At 43.6% G+C, this 19,881-nt stretch overlaps 1 protein-coding gene across 1 annotated transcript in view; it reads left to right on the top strand.

Moving 5' to 3' along the window:
* The window catches only part of LOC147880915 (zeaxanthin epoxidase, chloroplastic-like), a 93,436-nt gene that overhangs the window by 54,629 nt on the left and 18,926 nt on the right, over positions 1 to 19,881 (top strand). The window contains exons 6-9 of the mRNA XM_087402289.1: positions 18,677 to 18,888; positions 19,111 to 19,202; positions 19,450 to 19,564; positions 19,682 to 19,785. Of these exons, the coding sequence (XP_087258415.1) occupies positions 18,677 to 18,888; positions 19,111 to 19,202; positions 19,450 to 19,564; positions 19,682 to 19,785 (523 nt within the window). The remainder of the gene's footprint in view (positions 1 to 18,676; positions 18,889 to 19,110; positions 19,203 to 19,449; positions 19,565 to 19,681; positions 19,786 to 19,881) is intronic.

The raw sequence follows: 19,881 nt of genomic DNA, 5'->3' as shown, positions 1-19,881 counted from the left end.
CTCCTTCACCTTTCTTCCAAGGGCTGCAAGCTGAAGCTTAACCTCTCTAACTTCTTATTGTAGGTAAAATAAATGCATAGGGATTGTGTGTCACGGCAATGATAGAGTACGAGGGCTTGCTGATTGAGTCATAGTTCAAAGTCACCCCAAGTTGGGCTAAACCCTTGGCCCATCTTGGGGGTTAGCTTCAGCAAGGGGTTTCTTAGATTTGTGAAATAGACAGCAGGCGGCATGAAATGGAGAGAACCGGACTTTAGGCTGTAGTGGCCCGCTGTTGAAGGTGGCTCGACCTACAATTGAGACTAAGGTGGCGCTCATAGTCCGAACTTGATCCTGAGGGAGCTATTGTTGTTGCACGACCCGAGCCTTTGTGTGTGTGTGTGTGTGGGTGGTGTGTGTGTGAGCGAAGGTGCTAGCTGAGCGGTGTGCGTGTAGAGGCGACGATCGTGAGCGAAGCGCAGAGCAGTCAGCGCTGATCTGCGTTGCTCTCCGTACCACCGTACGGTCGTCGTACGATTTCCGTACGAAGCTTCCGTAAGGAATCTGCTCCATCTTACGTCAGCTTGTACCGGCAGTTCCCCTTCTCAAATAACGGTACAGATCGTCCGTACTTTTCAGCGCAGTCCTCCGTCTCAAATTCCGTACATCTTCTCCGTACTTTCCCGTACAGCTCGTCCGTACTGTTCCCGTACTAGTTCCTTTATAGTTGACTGAATCTTCCGTGCACAGTCTGCTTTCCCGTACAGCCTGTCAGCAGTCCCGTACAGTTTGACATTTATTACTTGCAATCTCTCCTTTTGTCCGTACAATTCTGTCTTTTCTTTGTGCCACCGTACAGTGCGTCAGGTCTACCTCCGTACAGTCTGCCTCCCCTTCTTTGTGCTCAGTCCGATCTTTGCTGTTTCATATCTGTTGAATCCCTTAGCTGCCATGGCAGAATCAAACAAGTTCTATGTCAAGAGAGCCCTCTCTCCTGAACCCAAAAGACAATTAAGGGAAGCCTCTTCCCCCATAGCTCCTTCTTCTGAAGATGCTTCCTATGTGTTTAATATGCTGAATGATGATTTTCAACAAAGCAGAAGGGAATGGATTCTACCTGCTCCGGAACTCACTTACAAAATGAAGCTGCCATCTCTTGTGCAACCTTTGAAGAAGCTCTCTCAAACTGCAGTTATCATCTTTTTCCCAGGCAAAATTCCCTTTGCTAATGATGTGGGACAATGGGTGAATTCTCTCCTAGGTGGATGCTTTGTAGAAGGAGTCTATTTTGCCTCCCGAGGATTTTATGAAGTTCATCTTTTGGATGCTTTGACAAAACAAAAGATGCTGGAAATGTCCCCTTTATTTTTTGGTCGCCAGATGGTGCATATCATGCCCTGGTCCCCCAATAAGGACTATCAGAACCTCATCAAGCATCATTGCCCCGTATGGGTTGAAGTGGTTGATTTTCCAGATTATATGAGAACAGAGCTTCCAGGTTTAGCTATGACATTGGGACAAGTGATCTGTCCCCCTCGTCCAACAGGTAATAAAAATTGTTTTTGCATCTTATGGGATACTGATAGAAAGACCCCTTCTTCTATTGCAGTTGAGATTGAGGGTGTTAATTTGGGCAAGAAATATTTCACCTTAAAATGGGGCATTTTTGCTGGAGCTTGTTTTTCTTGTCATAAATTTGGGCATCTTGCTTCGGAGTGTCCTTCTATCCTTCATCCACCTCCTCCAGCTGCTATTCCTCTGCCATCTAATAAAGGAGGTCAGAAGACATATGTGGAAAAGATTGAAGCTAAAGGAGCAAAGCCTTCAGTTCATACAGGGAGCCAGGCCAATTCAGCTCAAAATAAGGATAAAGGCAAAAGCAAGTTAGGAGAAAATATTTCATCATCTCATGAGGGATGGCAGACTGCAAAGAAGACGGTGCCTCTCAAACAAAGACCTCTCCAATCTCAAAATTGGGATGCCTCTGCTCCTTCTCCAGGACAATCTTCTACCTCTTCAAGCAGCCCCATCTCAAAGGCTTGGGTCAATGCAGTCAAGAAGGGTCTTCCCCTTTGTGAAGAAGATGATATTATCAGGGAATTGGAAGCTGAGGGTCAGCAAGACCCTGTGGCAATGGCAGAGGCTTGAGGCCTCCCGCTCTTTTGGAGGACCGATCATTCTCTTGTATATATTTTCATGCGTGCTTCTCTTAAATGTTTTTCCTATAATATACAGGGCCTCTGCAACCAGAATAAATGGAGGCTTCTTTGGCATTATATAAATACAACTCATCCGGATGTTGTATGTCTCCAAGAGCATAATCAGCATTTTTTTGCTGGACAGCATGGGTTTTTTTCAGGATATGATATATTTTATTCAGGATCGGAACAATTCTCTGGGCTGTGCATTTTAGCCAGACATGATCTGCAACCCTTGATAGCATATAATGATCTAGGTGGACGATGGATGATTATCCAATGTCTGATCAATGGAGAGATTTTTGAAATAGGATCTTTGTATGCCTCTCAAAATTCAGCTTCCAGAGCTCAAATGTGGAACTCCATAAAGCAATATCCTTGGTCCTCTAATGCTCTACTTTGTGGTGATTTCAACAATTCTCCTCACTGGAAGGACAATACCACTCATAAATCACATATGCTGCCCTCTGAAATCCAGCAATGGGAACACATGACATCATCACTTCGATTTGCAGATTTATGGACAGCAACTCATCCTTCAGTGATGGGATTTACATATCATCATAATGCTTTTATAGATTATTGGGCCAGGCTTGATAGATATTATCTCATTCATGCTCAGCAATATGATGAATATACATGTCAGATGTGGACTGATTATTCACAACAATTATCTGATCACACTCCACTTTGGCTCACCCTTTCTTTTGGTATGCCTCTGGATGACTTGCAGCTCTCTTCAGTGAGAAATTTACAGGTTAATCAATTCTATCTTTCTCACGAAAAATTTCAGCATATGATCAGACTGGCTTGCAAGCCATTGCTATCCCATGCTCAGAAGGATCTGGAATTTGCTTGGATCTCTTTCATACATCGTATTCAAGATGTCATCAAGGAATATGGAAGATGGTACATGGCAGAAACCAGACAGCATATCCAATGGGCAAAATCATACAAGCAGTATCTTGTACAGATTAGTCATCAAAGATCTCTATCTGACTCTGAGCAGCATTTATTGTCTTGTGCTTCCTCTATAATTGATGCCAATGACAAACGCAAGCTGTCTAAATGGCAGATTAGGGCCAGAGTTAAACCTATGCTAGATAAGGGCTGTTCCTCTAAATCTTTTTTTCGGAACTTACATGCACACAGACAAAGCCAATCTATCATGAGGGTAAGGAAATCAGATGGTCTCTGGACCCAGTCTCTCTCTCAGCTCGAAAAACAATGTCTGGATCATTTTCAGCTCCTTTATTCTCAGCCATCTTCTTCTGCACCTCAGGTCGCATTGGCTCGTAACAGATTTACTGAGCTTGTTTCTCCCATTGTCTCCCCGCAAAAAGCCTCAATGCTGGAAATGTCTTTTTCAGATGATGAATTGGATGAAGCTCTTAAGCATTTGGGTAAACATAAATCCCCTGGCTGGGATGGTCTGACGGTTGAATTTTTCGAAGCCTTTTGGCCAGAAATGAAGGGTCCAATTCTGCAGTTTATTAATGCAGCATGGCAGCATCAACATCTTCCCTCAGCTTGGAAGCATGGTCTGGTTAAGCTTGTGCCCAAAAAGATTCTTTGTGAGACTATGGATGACTGGAGGCCAATCACTTTGATGCCGGTGATATACAAACTGATTGCCAAAATGTTGGTACATTGGATAAAGGATATCCTTCATGATGGACTTCATCCCAGGCAATATGGTTTTGTTCCAAGACGGCACATACATGACAATATCACTAACACACTTATCGCAATGGAATATGCTAAATATTCAGATCAAGATGTGTTGGTCATGCAGGTGGATGTGGCGAAGGCGTTTGATACAGTACAGTGGGATTATGTCTCTCAAATCATGCAAAAACTTGGTTTTGGGCCAAAGCTATCTAATGTCATATATTGGCTTTATTCAAATTCTACTGCACAATGCTTTATAGGGAAACATTTGTCTGAGTCTTGGACTCTCGAACGTTCGGTTCGACAAGGATGTCCTCTCAGTGCCTTGCTTTATGCCATTGCTTCACATCCTTTGCTTCTTTATATGGATCACATGGTTGATACTGGACAGCTAGAGGGGCTTCAGATTTCTGGTTCACGACCCTTCATAGCGCAGGCCTATGCAGATGATTCATTCTTCATGCTAAAGAACAGTCCATTGGAGATTCGCCTCTTGATGGATACCCTTTCAGATTTTGGGTTGGCAGCTGGTCTTAAAATTAATTTTCAGAAATCAAAACTCTTGCCTCTCAAGCTTTGTGATTGGCATGCTATTCTGTGGCCAGGCCAAATTATTCAACCGGAAAATATAGTAAGACATTTGGGCTATCCTATTGGCTGAAAAATCAGTAATAAGCAACAAATGTTGTGGGTGTTCAACAAAATTTAGGACAAATTACAATATTGGAAGATCTCGACATGGCCTCTGCATGTACGGCTTCGAATTGTCCAGTCTATTGTTCTAGCTTATGTCCAGTTCTACCTTCCTCTATTACATTGGTCATCTCGAGATCTCACATCTTTTATGTCTCAAGCCATGGAGATTTTTTGGAAAACCAAGCTTCATAAAAAAGCTTTACGGTTGCTCAAAATGGACTTGCTTTGCTCACCCAGAATGCATGGTGGTTTGAATATAATAAACATCAAATATCATGTGTTGGCAAGAAAGATCACTATGCTCAAAACATTCTTTCAACAAGAGCAGCCTTGGTCTATTATGCTAGCAATTTTTTGTGGTCAGATGCGCACACATGCTTATGGACATTGGATAGTAGATCCATCGGAAGTAGTACTTGGAAAATTTCAAGGTAAAATCCCTGGTTGTCCATTTTCTAATTCCTTGATTCAGGATTGGAAGCAAGTACTCTCTCACATCAAATGGTCTCCTCATCCTGCTTCTCTAGCATCTTCACTCAGATTGGAGAGTATTCATTGGAGTGCTGTGTTTTCCTCTCCCCTTGCTGTTCAACAACCCATCAGAGCTTACACTCTTATGAAAATGGGTATCCGGTTCATTGATGACGTTGTAGATATGCAAGGAAATATTCTCCCTTTTCCAGCAGCATGTAGACAATGCATCATAGACCTATTTGGAAAGCTATTGCTGATCTCCTACTTCCTCTGGTTCTGATTCCGACATTGAATGGCAGTGACAGGCTTCAAGATTGGCACCTTCAGCCTTCAAGTCCAAGCATTTCTTCTAAGCCTTTGCAGTCATTGACATCTATACAGGCTTATAGATTAATATTACCTCCTCCTTGGATTGCCCATCATGCTAATTCTTTATGGCATCTGAACAAATCATTAGCCTGGTGGAAAGGAAGATTGCAAATGATATGGAAGTTGAAAATGCCATTGAAGCAAAGACTATTCCTATGGAAATGTATTGTTGGTATTCTCCCAGTGGGACTGAAATTGGCTAAACGACGAATAGCTTCACCTCTCTGTCCAAGATGTCACCTTGCATCGGAGAGTATTCCGCATTTATTGTGGTTTTGTTCATATTCCAGAGACCTTCTAGATAGAATCTCCTATTTTTTATCTCTCAGATTCCCAGCACACAGGTTCTACAGGTTTTTCTAGATGTATGGCAAACTATCAGCTTCTTTGTCACAGTATTCTCTCTTCTTCCACTGGATCAGATACTGGGCCTTATGGACCCTCTGGCTGCAGCGCATCCAAGCATATCTGAATTCTCCTCTTTAGCATCCTTATGACTTTTTCAGAGCCTCATTAAGGCAGTCTTTATATGACGCCTTACATGAGGAAGATTTGGATGTTTCTTGTATTCAACTTTTCTTTTACTGTTTTTGATGGATAGGGCTGTAGCTCTATTTTGAGCACGGCCTGGATGTAAATGAATGTTTTATAATATAAGTATCTTGGTTTTACAAAAAAAAAGTGTGTGTGTGTGTGTGTGGACAATGATGCCGAATGAGACTTTGATAGTCCTTGTTAGGGGACCATGGCATAGCATGCACCATGAGATATTTTGGGAATCCGTTCTTGCAATCTTATGAATATTTCAGACTCTCCCTACGGCAATCTATCTATGATGCTTGCCATCAAGGAGATCTTCCTCAGTCATGCCTGGAAATAGTTTCTCTTTGCTTTTGATTTCCTGTTGAGGCTCTCTGTTTTTTGAGACCCTCATGTAAATTTTGCTGATAATATAATCATGGATTTACCCCCCAAAAAAAAAAAGTGTGTGTGTGTGTGGAGCGTGGTCCCCTTTCCAGTATATTATGGCATGTTAATCAGGCTTATTTCCGACATCACTATTTCCAGCAAATGATCAGATTTGCAATTCATCCCTTGCCTTTGCATGCTTAGGAGGACATGGATTATGCTTGGGACAGTTTTGTCTCTCGTATACAGAATGTCATTAGGGAGTATGGAAACTGGCATATGACTAAATGGAGGCATGAGGTCAAATGGGCAAAAAGGACAGCACAACAATTGACTGAATTTTCACATTTAAGGCCTCTCTTTGAATCAGAAAATGATTCCTTTTCACATGCTCAGATTAAATTGACTGTTAATGATCAGAGGAAATTGCACAAATGGCAGATTAGGGCAAGAATGAAGCCCCTCATGGATAAGGGCTGCTCATCAAAAGCTTTTTTCCAGGGCTTGCATGCTACTCGAAAGAAAAGCTCATGTCTAAGGGTAAGGAAGCTAGATGGCTCTTGGACGCACTCTTTCTCTGATCTCCAAGATGAATGCCAAAATTATTTCTAGAAATTGTTCTCTGCTCCTGGTTCCCCATCAAATCAAATGACTGATGCGAGGACTGAATTTCTCCAATATGTTTCTGAAATAGTGGAAATGGATGATGCTCTTACCTTGGAGAGACCTTTTACTGACATAGAACTTGATAATGCATTGTTCCACCTTAGCAAATACAAGTCCCCTGGCTGGGATGGCCTTACGGTGGAATTTTATATTTCTTTTTGGGATGATTTAAAAGATGTCCTCTTGCAAATGATCAATGTTGCCTGGCAAGAAAATCAGTTACCGCACTGTTGGAAGCATGGCATAGTCAAACTTGTGCCCAAAAAACATCTATGTGACCATATGTAAGATTGGAGGCCTAGTACTTTGATGCATGTAGTTTACAAACTCATTACCAAAATGATTGTGCATAGGCTTCACAGGATACTGAATGCGGGACTTCATCCTCATCAATACGGATTTGTGCCGCGAAGACAAATCCATGATAATATTTCCAATGCCTTGACTGCAATTGAATATGCTAAGTACTCGCATCAAGATGTCCTTATATTGCAGGTGGATATTGCTAAGGCATTTGATACTGTTCAATGGGATTTTATCTCTCAAATCATGACAAAGTTAGGCTTTGGTCCCAAGATAGCAATGCAGTTTATTGGCTTTATCCTGACTCTACTTCTCAGTGCATTCTTGGGGGTCATCTGTCTCGGTCATGGACATTGGGTCAATCAGTTAGACAGGACTGCCCTCTTAGTGCTCTCTTCTATGCCATTGTGACTCATCCCCTTTTGATGCATCTTGATCATCTTACAAACACAGGACAGATGACTGGTCTTAAAATCCCTGGGGCTGCATCTTTTTTGGAACAAGCATATGCTGATGATTCCTTCTTTATGCCACAGAATTCTCCCCAGGAAGTTCACATGTTTATGACCACTCTTTCATTGTATGGTTTGGCAGCAGGATTGCATGTCAATTTTGACAAATCTAAATTACTTCCCCTGAAACAATGTGATTGGCATTCTATTCTTTGGCCAGGTCAGGTGGTGCATTCCAAAGATGTAGTCAGGCACTTGGGATATCCCATAGGATGGCATATCACCAGGAAGCAGCAGTTAAAATGGATCTTCCAAAGACTTCAACATAAACTGGAATACTGGAAGATTTCTATTTGGCCTCTTCATGTCAGGCTCAGAATAGTACTGTCCATTGTAATGTCCTATGTCCAGTTCTATTTGCCTTTGATACATTGGTCCTCGAGGGATATTTCAGTCTTTATGTGTCAAGCTATGGAGATGTTATGGAGGACAAAACCTGCTGTCAAAGCATTGAGACTGATGAAGATGGAAATGGTGTGCTCTCCTAGGATGCATGGTGGACTTAATGTCCTCAATATAAGATATCATGTGCTTGGAAGGAAGGCGACTATGCTGAATACTTTTTTCCGCCAACAACAGCCATGGACTTGTATGCTAGCATCCATGTGTGTCAACATGAGGACTTGTGCTTATGGTCATTGGACTACTGATCATTGGGAGGTTGTCATTGGCAGATTTGTAGGAAAGATACCTGGATGTCCTTTCTCTACTGCTCTGATACTTGACTAGAAACAAGTACTTTTTTAAGGTCAAATGGGCTCGTGATAATTGCTTGGGGACAAACTCAATGAGGAAAGAAAGTATTCATTGGAGTGCCATTTTTGCAATTCCGCTCGCCTTACAGGAACCTGTTCGGGCCTACAATCAGGGATATGCCTTATCTTTTCCTCAAGCCACTACTTCCTATGCATTGGGAATGCATCATAGGTCTATATGGAAGAAAATTGCTGATTTATTACATCCTTTTCTACCTGTTCCTCCTGTGGCTGACACCGACAGGCTTATGGATTGGCAATTGCAACCCTCTGCTACATGCATCCATCCTGTTCCTCTTCCTACCTTAACCTCCATCAAAGCCTATAGGCTTCTTCAGCCTGCTCCATGGATTCAGCAATATGCTAATTCTCTGTGGCATATAAGGAAGCCCCTCTCATGGTGGCGTAAGAATCTCAGGATGTTATGGAAGTGTAAAATGCCATTGAAACAAAGACTTTTTCTTTGGAGATGTATGACTGGTACATTGTCAGTGGGGGTCACACTTGCTAAACGTCGCATTGCACCATCCACATGTTTAAGATGTCAGGCTCCTTCAGAGACTATTATTCATTTGCTTTGGCACTGCCCGTGTACTAAGATTCTCCTCAGGAGAATTTCAGATTATCTTCGGATCCGTTTCCCGAGTCACAGATTTGGGAAACATTTCTGGCTCTTTGGCAGATTTATGAAGTCTTTGTTTCAATACTTACTATTTCTCTCTTGGGTGCGATATTGGGCTCTTTGGACAATCTGGAGTGAGCATAATTTGGCATACTTGGGTCGGCAGATTCACAAGTCATATGAATCTTTCCGAGCCTCATTGCGGCAATCCTTATATGATGCTTGCCATGAGGGTGATATGGATGCTTCTTGCATAGAGCTTTTCTTTTTATGCTTTTGAACTTTGGGATACTCTCCATTTTGGAGACCTCCCATCATGTAAATTTATGATCATATAAATATATGCACTGGATATTTTAAAAAAAAAAGTGTGTGGAGTGTGGTCGTGTGAGTGAGCGATGGAGACCTCTGGAGCCCCCGCAGCCTTGGCCGACCCTCCGTCCCACTCTGTTTCTATTCCGTCATCCTCTATTCACCTCCCAGCCCCATACGTACCATCCGTACAGCTTCCTTCTCCCTTCTGGCGCCTGTTTGTACAGTCCCAGCCCTGTTTTGTTCAGTCGCGCCCTTCATCTGGTCTCCTCATGCAGTCCGTACAGGTTGTTGCCTCTCCTACACCCTCCGTACAGCCCTCAGGACTGAGTCCTTCAGCCTCTGGCCTGCAGCAGCTTTCCTCTCTGCAAACCCTATCGTATGGCCGTCCGTACAGGCTGTATGGCTGTCCGTACAGGCTGTACGGCTGCCTATACGGTCTCCATCTGTCGCTGCGCCTCTTCTGCCTTTCGTTCCGGTGTTGCAGCCCTCGGTGTCATCTTCCCCCTCCCTTCCTGCTGCTTCAACACCTGTTTCCTTTGTTTTTCGTGTCTCAGCCCCTCCTCTTTCTACCTCTACTCCTACTACTCGTGTTTTTTTTCGGTAGAAGCATGGTGGTGTGTTTGCCTCGCCTTTAGTCGGATCGGCAAAGCTGGATGTTTCTGATAGTCCTTCTTCTCCTCTCCAGCTGGATCTTCTTCGCCAATTGTGCTCTGCCTCTGTCATAGAAGCTCCTTTATTGGGTTCCCCACTTGTTTCTTCCTTGGATTCTACCCTTTTGGTCTCCGGTCTTCATCAAGCTGAGGAATTGGGAGTCTGCCTCTATTTTATGGGCAGCGGTCTTCATCAAGCTGAGGAATTGGGAGTCTGCCTCTATTTTATGGGCAGGGTTTTATCTTCAGCTCATCTTCGTCATTGGGCTGATGTTGCTGTGGGTCTGGATTGTATCTCTTCCTTTGTCTTTCTAGGCAAAGGATTTTACTATGCCCACTGCTCTTCGATTGATGTGGTAGAGCGCCTTGTCAATCGTGCTGGTGTTCCTGGAGCGGGTTTTTTTGCTTATGTGATGCCTTGGGATCCCCTATTTGATCCGTCTGCCTCTCTTCTGACCCACTGTCCGGTTTGGATTATCCTCAAAGCGCTGCCTGTGCCTCTTCTTCATCATCTGCCAACTCTTGCAATGCTTCTGGGGAGGCCTCTCCATGTTCCGAGACCGGAGTTTTTGCCGGCTACCTGTGATGTTCGACTTTGTATCTTATGGGATATGATGCAACCTATGCCATCTACTTTGGATCTTGATTTGGGCTTTGCTGATTCGATGCACATCAGGGTACATTTTGCTTCTTTTCCTACAGTCTGTTATGGGTGTCGTCAGATTGGTCATTTTGCACGTGCATGCCCTTCTACTTCCATGACCACTCCTCCTGCTCCATCTTCAGCTGTGAAGTTTGCTCTTCCTTCTCCTCCGGTTTCCGCTAAGGCTTTGCTGGATAAGCCTTCTTTTACTACTCCGAAGCATTATTGGAGGAAGGTAGAAAAATCACAGGCCACTCTTTCTCTTGCTGAAGAAGTTCAGGATGCGACTCCTATTGAGCATCTTCAACCTCCTTCCCCTCAGGATATGGATGTGCCCCTTGCAGAGGGGATTATCTAGGATGCTGCCCTTGCTCTTTCTCAGGTTGATCCTCAGAGTGAAGCTGAAATGCTGAGTCTTGCTTTATCAGATGCAGTTCTTTCGTCGGAGGATACAGATGTTGATTTAGCCCCTTTGCCTTTGATGCCTGTGCCAGAGTCTTCTTCTGTTCGGGATGTAGAAGTACCTTTTTTACTTGAATCTTTTCATCCCATGTTACAATAGGTTTTTGACCCTGTGATTCAGAAATTTCGGGTACCAGCCTATATCAAGAAGAATCACAAGGACAAAAAACAGCTTGTTTTTATTGATGGTGTGGTTTCATCACTGCATCAGTTTTTACAGAGCAATAATTTAAAGCTGGAGGATGCTGTGTTTGATCCTTCTCCAGCTTGATATGTAACTTTTTACTTGGCTGCCTCATGACTATTGCTCTGAGGCTTTACTTGTAAATTTTTTCCTTGTACTTATTGGTGGGTTTTTACCTCTTTTGAGGTTTCCTACATAGAAATATAAGATTTCACTAAAAAAAAGTGTGTGTGTGTGTGGCTATATCCATCCATTAGGTTAGATCCTTTTGGGAGGCAAGAGAGTGTGTGTGTGTGTGGTAGAGAGAGGTGTGTGTTTGTGGTGAGAGGAGGAGACTAGCTTGCAGCCAGCATCCTGCGTGTCCCTTCTTGCTTCTTTTCTTGGTTCCCGCGCCAGCCCTCGTGCTCCCACGTAGCGGGTGCTTGTCCGTATGTTTTCGCGTCAGCCCGTTCGTACATCCGTCCGTACTATCAGTTTTTTGGGGGTCAACCGTCCGTACTGTCAGAAAATTCCGTACTCTCAGAAAAATCCGCACAAAATCCGTATTGTCAGAAATTTTCCATGCAGATTTTCGTACAAAAATCCGTACAGATTCCATACTGCCAGGAAAAATCCGTACTGTCAGATATTTCCGTACAGGAATCCGTACATTCTGTACAGTCGCGTCCGTACAATCAGATTTTGTCAGTCGGTGAGGTCTGTAGAGAGAGTTCTCACCCTCTCTCTCTGTTTTTCTTTTGTCTTTCCCTTTCAGCTTATCCTTGTTACTCCTTTCATTTTCCCATGGAAACTGTCAAGACTTACATGCACAAGAAGCAGAAGCAAGACTCGGGTCAGGATGACTCGATGCATGCTTCTCTTGAGGCTCAACTAGTTTTTAATGTTATGCATGAGGGCTTTGAAGACATGCGCGGGGATTGGAAGGACTCTGCTCCCACTGTTGGGCTCATGGTGGAGGTGGATGACATCGTTGATCCCGTGCGTGAATACGCTAAGCATGCTATTTTTTTTTTCCTGGGATGCATCTTTGTTGCAGCAGGTGTGGGAAATTGGCTCACTAGGACTTTGGGTGGTTGTTTTGTTCAGAAAGTGCATTATGCTGCTCGGGGTTTTTTTGAGGTTATTATGACAGATGAACTCCACAAATAGATGCTCCTTGAACACTCCCCTTTGTTTTATGGGCAGCAAATGGTGCATGTTTTTCCCTGGTTGCCCACCAAGGATTATCAGGCTTTAATTCGCCATCGTTGTCCGGTATGGGTGGAAGTGGTTGACTTCCCTCAGTGCTTGGCTTCTCTCTTACCCAAAATTGCAGCATCGTTGGGTAAGGTGGTGTGCCCTCCGCGGCCAAATGGGAACTCCAACCGATTTTGCATTTTGTGGGATACTGATCATCCCACTCCTAACTCCTATTCTGTTACAGTGAATCAGGTGGATATGGGCAGTGCTTTTTACAAGCTCAAGTGGGGCCTATTTGCAAGTGCATGTTTTGAATGTAAGAAGTTTGGCCACATGGCTTCTTAGTGCCCTCTTGTTATGCACAGAAGGCCTTTGGAAAATATGCCTTCTCTGATGCTTACTAAAGAAATGATGGGTCAGCCTGTCTTCAAACAGAAGGGTGTCAAGCCTCTTACTCCAGCTCAAGAAAAAGGCAAGACCCCTGTTGTGTCCAATGGGAATGCCTCTCCCTCTATGCCTTCCACCTCTCAGCCCAAAGGGAAAGACAAAACTTTGCAGGAGGTTTGGCAGACTCCCAAGAAAACTGTTGTTGCTAGACGACCTTTACCTTCTCGCACTTGGAATGGTGCATCCTCGACTGGTTGTACTCCTGAAGAAAATTCAGGAGTGGGTGTTACATGGGCAGCTGTGACAGCCAGTCGGACTCTCTTTCCCGAAGAAGATATTGTTGGTTTGCTGTCCACTTCTCAACCAGTTGTAATACCTCAAGGCCGGGGTCTGGATCTTGAGGTTGATATGCAGGCCTGATTTCAGTTCTCTCTCTGCTGTACATAATCTATAAATATGCTGTCACTTAATGTATAGGGTTTGCGTGATGCTTCTAAATGGAAGACAGTCTGGGGGTATCTCAATTACTTATAGCCAGATGTGGTAGCTTTGCAGGAACATAATCAGCATGTGTATGCTGGACAGCATGGTCATTTTCACGGTTATGAGATTTTCTATGCTGGACAGCATTCCTTTTCGGGAGTGGTCTTCCTGATCAGGCATGATCTTCATCCCTCTGTGGCCTTCATTGATTCACAAGGCAGATGGATGGTTATGCAATGCATTGTTCAAGGTGATATCTTTGAATTTTCATCTGTCTACGCTCCTCAATCCTCCCGTCATCGAGGACAGATTTGGGAAGATATGCAGAGGTATCCATGGAGGAAGTATGCTTTTTTTTGTGGTGACTTCAACAATGCTCCTCAGTCAAGGGATAATACATCTGGCCATACACAACTCTTTCACCTCAGAGTTTTATTGATACTGATTATGCTTGGGATGCATTTGTTGCTTTTATGCAATCAGTTATTTGCGATTATGGCAAAAATTATCTCAAAACATTCAGGGATATGGTTGCTCGGGCAAAATCTACCTGTCAGTCTTTCACTTAACTCGGTCATTTTCGGTCTTTGTCTCTTGAAGAAAGCACATCTTTATGCCAAGCTAGACATTGTTTGCAAAGTAATGATCATAGAATGAGCTCGTCAGCAAGCTTTCTTGGATAAAGGTTGCTTGTCGAAGGGGTTTTTAAAGAGCTTACATCATAAGCGACAAGCTACCAATATTTGTTGTACTCTGCTTTCTGATGGACATTGGACTTCCTCTCGAGCTCAACTTGCTGCAGCTTGTGTTCATCATTTTTCCAGGCAGTTTGGACAGGCTGATCCTCTTTCTCCGGCAGTATTGGCAGATCGGACTCAAATACTGCAGCATGTTTTCCCTATTGTTTCGCATGCACAAGCTCTTGAGCTTAAATGCCCTTTCACTGAAACAGAATTGACCACTACTGTTCGATCATGTGGTAAATGGAAATCTCTGGGATGGGATGGCCTTACACTAGAATTTTTTCTTGAATACTGGGATCTTCTCAAGCCCATTTGGCTGCGTATGATCAACCATGCTTGGGAACAGCAACATATGCCAGTTTCTTGGAAAAAAGGGTTAGTAAAGCTTCTTCCCAAAAAGCAGATTTGTGAATCATTGGCTGATTGGAGACCCAGTACTCTTATGCCTGTCATTATGAAATCATCACCAAAATGGTGGTTGATCGTATTAAAAGATACTTGCATGATGGTTTACATCCTGCACAGTTATGGTTTTGTTCCTTGCAGGTATATCACTGATAATATCGCAAATGCTTATGTTGGAATTGAGTATGCCAAATACACAGAGCAGGATGTTCTTTTACTGCAAGTTGATATTGCCAAGGCTTTTGATACTGTTCGATGGGACTTCAGCTCTCAGACAATGCATGCTTTGGGATTTGGGCAGAAATTGCGGCATATCATATACCAGCTTTATAGTGACAGTCAAGTTGCTTGCATTCTTTCTGGGGATATCTCTGAAGCATGGACTCTTCGTTGTTCGGTGCATCAAGGCTGTCCACTTAGTGCACTCCTGTATGCTATAGCCATGCACCCCATGTTTCAGTATATGGATCATCTCGTAGCTACGGTTTGGAAATTCATGATAGTAAACCATTGCTTGCTCAAGCTTATGGAGATGATTCTTTTTTCACTCCCTGCAAATACAGAGCAGGATCTTTCTGAGCTAATGCAAGCTCTTTCTTTATATGGTTTAGCTGCTGGGCTTCATGTAATTTTCAGAATTGTTGCCTTTGCATTCCAAGGAATGGCACTCTCTTTTATGGCCTAGAGAAATCATCCCACTAACTCAATTGGATCGTCATCTTGGCTATCCTTTGAGTTGGACACTTTCTCCTTGTTAACAATCTGCTTGGATTCTCACAGCTCTCAAGAAAAAGCTAGAGTATTGGAAATTGGCAACTTGGCCTCTGCATGTTCGTCTCAAATTGTGCAATCTATTCTGATGGTGTATATTCAATTCTACTTGTCTCTTATTATGTTCAGCAAGGCTGATCTTGCCTCTTTTATGTCTGAGGTTCTAGAAATCTTCTGGTGTTCTCGCCATGGCAAAAAAAGCTTGCGTTTGCTTCAGGTACAGCAGATTTTGAGAGCTCGGTTTCCTCAGATTGCTTTTGGCAAGTTCTTCTGGCTTTTTGGTGTACATCCACCCAGACATGAGTTTGATTTCTTTTTTGTTTGGGTTTGGTATTGGGCACTCTGGACTCTCTGGAAGGATCATAATCATAGAGTCTTTGGTGCTTTCTTCAGACACTCTTTGCAGCAATCACTTTTGGATTGCTTGCAATCTTGTGTCTTTGATCATGATGTATATTTGTCCTACAGTGAGATTTTCTCTTGATGTATTATAGCTCTCCCTTTCTGGGATAGCTTTTTTTATAATATAATGACTCAAAGATTCCACAAAAAAGAAAAAGGTGTGTGTGTGGTCCTGTGTATCTTTCTGGTGAGGAGCTATGGAGAGCTCGACTGCTTCTACCTCTCTTCCCGTACCTCAGCCCTCCTTTGTACCCTGTCTGTCCATCCCAAGGCCTTCCTCGCCCTCATTTGTACCCTGTCAGCCCCCCTTTGTGCATTTTTCGGCGTCCGTACAGCATGTACGACCCTCTTCCCCATCCATACAGCCTTTGTTCTCTTCCGTACCTATCCCGTTGCTAGTTTTGCAGCCCCCAAGTCTGTCCGTACATACTTTCACCACCTCTGTATCTGTCCCCTCTCCAGTTTTGCAATCCATACCATCTGTACGGCCATCCGTACAGGCTATATGGTCGTCCGTACAGGCTGTACGGACGTCAGTACAGTCCCAGCCTCTTGATTCAACTTGTAGTCCCTTCTCCGTTCAATTCTCCCCCGCTGATTCTGTGCGATCTGTACACTGCTTGCAGCCATCACCTTCCTCTTCATCTTTTCTTACTGCTGCTCCTCCCGAAACCTCTTTTGTGTTTTCTGCTTCCTCTATTCCTCCTGCCCAAGTTTTCATTCAACGGAAGCGCGGTGCTTTGCGTTCTTCATCCTCTTTTAAATCGGCAAAGCTTGATCTCGCAGATGGCCCTTGTTCTTCCCTTCAGCTGGATCATATGCGCCAGTTATGTTTAGCCTGTGTCATAGATGTTCCTTCATCGGGTTCCCCGTTTGTTTGTTCATTGGATTCTGCCCTTCTGGTTTCAGGTCTTCGACAGGCTCAACAGTTTGGAGTCTGTCTCTACTTTATGGGCAGGGTTTTTTCTGCTGCTCATCTTCGTTGTTGGGCTGAAGCCGCAGTGGATTCGGATTGTATTTCCTCCTTTGTCTTTCTAGGCAAAGGGATTTATTTGCCCACCGTTCTTCGATTGATGTGGTAGAGCGGCTTGTCAGTTGTGGTGGTGTTCTTGGGGCTGGTTTCTTTGCTTATGTGATGCCGTGGGATCCACTTTTCGATCCTTTTGCTACCCTTCTAACACACTGTCCGGTCTCGATTACTCTCAAAGGGTTGCCTGTGCCTCTTCTTCAGCATCTTCCTACTTTTGTAGCGCTTTTGGGGAGGCCTCTTCATGTTCCGCGACAGGAGTTCTTGCAAGCTATCCGTGATGTACGCCTTTGCATTTTGTGGGATATGATGCAGCCCGTGCCATCTACTCTTTATCTTGATTTGGGATTTGCCCATCCGATGCGCATCAGGCTGCATTTTGCATCTTTTCCCACTGCATGTTATCGGTGCTAACAAGTTGGTCATTTTGCACGTGATTGCCCTTCTGCATCCAGGCCCACTTCTCCTGCTCCTTCTTCAACTGTCAAGGTTACTCTCCCTTCTCCTCCGGTTTCTGCTATGGCTTCATTGGAGAAGCTTTCTTCTACTGCTCCGAAGCACTAGTGGAGGAAGGTAGATAAATCACAGGCCAATTTTCTCTTGCTGAAGAAGCTCATGATCGCACCCCTGCTGAGCACCATCAGTCTCCTTCTCCTCTAGATATGGATGTGCCCCTTGCAAGGGGGATTTTACAGGATGATCCGCATGCTCTCTCTCAAGTTGCTATCCTGACTGAAGCTGACATGATGAGTCCTGATGTATTCGATGCAGCTCTTTCGTCAGATGGTCCTTCTTCAGAGAGTACAGATATTGATCCAATTCCTATGTCGGTGAAGACTGTGCCAGAGTCTCTTTCTGTTCAGGATGCAGATGTTTCTTTTTCTCTAGAGTCTTCATCCTATGTTGCAACAGGTTTTTGACTCAGTGATTCAAAAATTCCGGCTTTCAGCTTATATTAAGAAGAATCACAAGGGCCCAACATTTCTGAGGATTTATATGAGTTAATTCTACGAGTTAATAACCATTCTATTGGCAGTTTGACACAAATGAGACATCATGAGAGGCAGGCTTTAAATCGGGATGCCACAAACTATTGATGGCATAGGTACGCTGAAACGCCGTTTCAGAGAAGTCCCAGGCCTGAAACGCCGTTTCACGTCTGAAACGTTTCAAACTTCTGAAATGGCTGCCTGAAACGTTTCAGCCTGGTTGAAACACTTTCAGAAGACGGAAACAGGACGTTTCAGAAAACAACCCCCCACCATCTTCCTTTTGCTGTTTCTACCTCTGTTTTGGCCTTCAGTTTCAGTCTTGCACTCCCTGTGCTCACTCCTGCAGGCTGCTTCAGTCCTCTTTCATTATCCATTCCTTCAAAGCTCAGCCTCCACTCCTTTAGTCCTCTCTTTCAGCCCTTTTCTACCCCTTGCTGATGTGGCGCTTCCCTGTTTCCGCCCTCCCAGAAATCCCGAAATGCTTTGGTTTCCATTTCCCATTTTCCTGTTTCCGTTTCCCCTGACTATGATTGATGGACTAATGGGATCTTCTCACTTTTTCACCCACTCTGATTTGAGATGCCACAAACTTGCGACCAGGTAGTGTTTGCAATGAGATCTTCTCACTTTTCATACTGATTTTGAAGTTATGTATTCTTAATACCATTCTGTGTATGGCAAATAGAGTTTTGGATATAATCTCTAAGCTTAATCATTTATTGAAAATGCATTGTTTTTGGCTCTATTTATTGTCACATAATACACATCTGCATGGAGTCTTTTTCTAATCCTTGAGACCATTTCTGCTATTTTATCTAAAGTGTTCTAAATGATCTTTATGAGTTGCTGGTGATGATAGGTTGGACATCATTTGTGCAGGCAAAAAGGATAGATTGCTGCAACTGTTCACAAATTGGTGTGATGGCGTGATTGACTTGCTGCTCGCTACACCTGAGGAGATGATTCTTCGTCGTGATATATATGATAGAATTCCTATATTCACTTGGAGTAAAGGCCGTGTAACACTCCTCGGTGATTCAGCACATGCCATGCAGCCTAACATGGGACAAGGAGGGTGCATGGCTATTGAGGTTAAACATACTATGCATGCAGCATGCTTTGCTCTCTATATTTGAATATTTCAATGATGTGTTAATAGTCTTCATTGTAGATCACTGGAAGGGCTAATCTAGTGGGAATTTTCCATGGTTTGTAATAGAAACCATTAGACGCTGCTCGCATTTTTGAGTAAATATGTGCTGCTCGCTCTTTTGAGTAAATATGTGATCACACTCTTGGACCATGGTTTTTAGGATGGCTACCAACTTGCACTGGAACTTGAGAAGGCATGGAAGCAGTGCTCCAAAGAAGACAAATCTGTCAACATTACTGCCGCGTTGAAGAGGTATGACTCTGTAAACTAGGATGAATCTTTATAATCTATAAGCTGTGTAAGTCCTGAACCTAGGGATGCTGGTTGAATGTCTGATGTATTCAGGCTGTAAGCGAAATGGCTGTTAGTCATCCCCAATGAAGTCCGATTGGCTTTATGAAATCAATAATTTTTTTATTTTAGCGAGCCGCATCCCAGGTCAATAGATCTCAGAAGATATGTATGGGTTTGAGAATGCTGGTACCATTGGTGTGTGCAGCTATGAGAATGAGAGGGTGTTGAGGGTTGGTGCAATTCATGGCATGGCTCGCATGGCTGCTATAATGGCCTCCACTTACAAACCATATTTGGGTGTAGGGCTTGGACCTTTAGAGGTATGCTGCTGCATTTGCTACATTGGTTCTATGTTTAGGTAGCTGCTCAAATCCAGCAAAGCATCAAAAGAGGATGTAATTTGGGTCTCACCCACATTTGACATCATTTTCTTGTAGTTCTTGACAAAATTGAGGATACCTCATCCTGGAAGAGTTGGGGGCAGATTTTTTATCAGCATTGGTATGCCATTAATGCTTGATTGGGTCCTTGGTGGTAACAGGTACAACTTTGTGTTGCTTTTGGTTTCTTTCAGTGCACAGAATGAGTTTGCTGTCCTGAGAGAAGTGGAAAATTATCGTGGCGTGTTGGTCTTTAG

Source organism: Dipteris shenzhenensis, chromosome 31, assembly GCF_047967505.1.
Source record: "Dipteris shenzhenensis isolate YYH24624 ecotype China chromosome 31, Dip_SZ_1.0, whole genome shotgun sequence".
Classification (NCBI taxonomy): domain Eukaryota; kingdom Viridiplantae; phylum Streptophyta; class Polypodiopsida; order Gleicheniales; family Dipteridaceae; genus Dipteris; species Dipteris shenzhenensis.
This window is presented reverse-complemented; position numbering and strand designations above follow the sequence as displayed.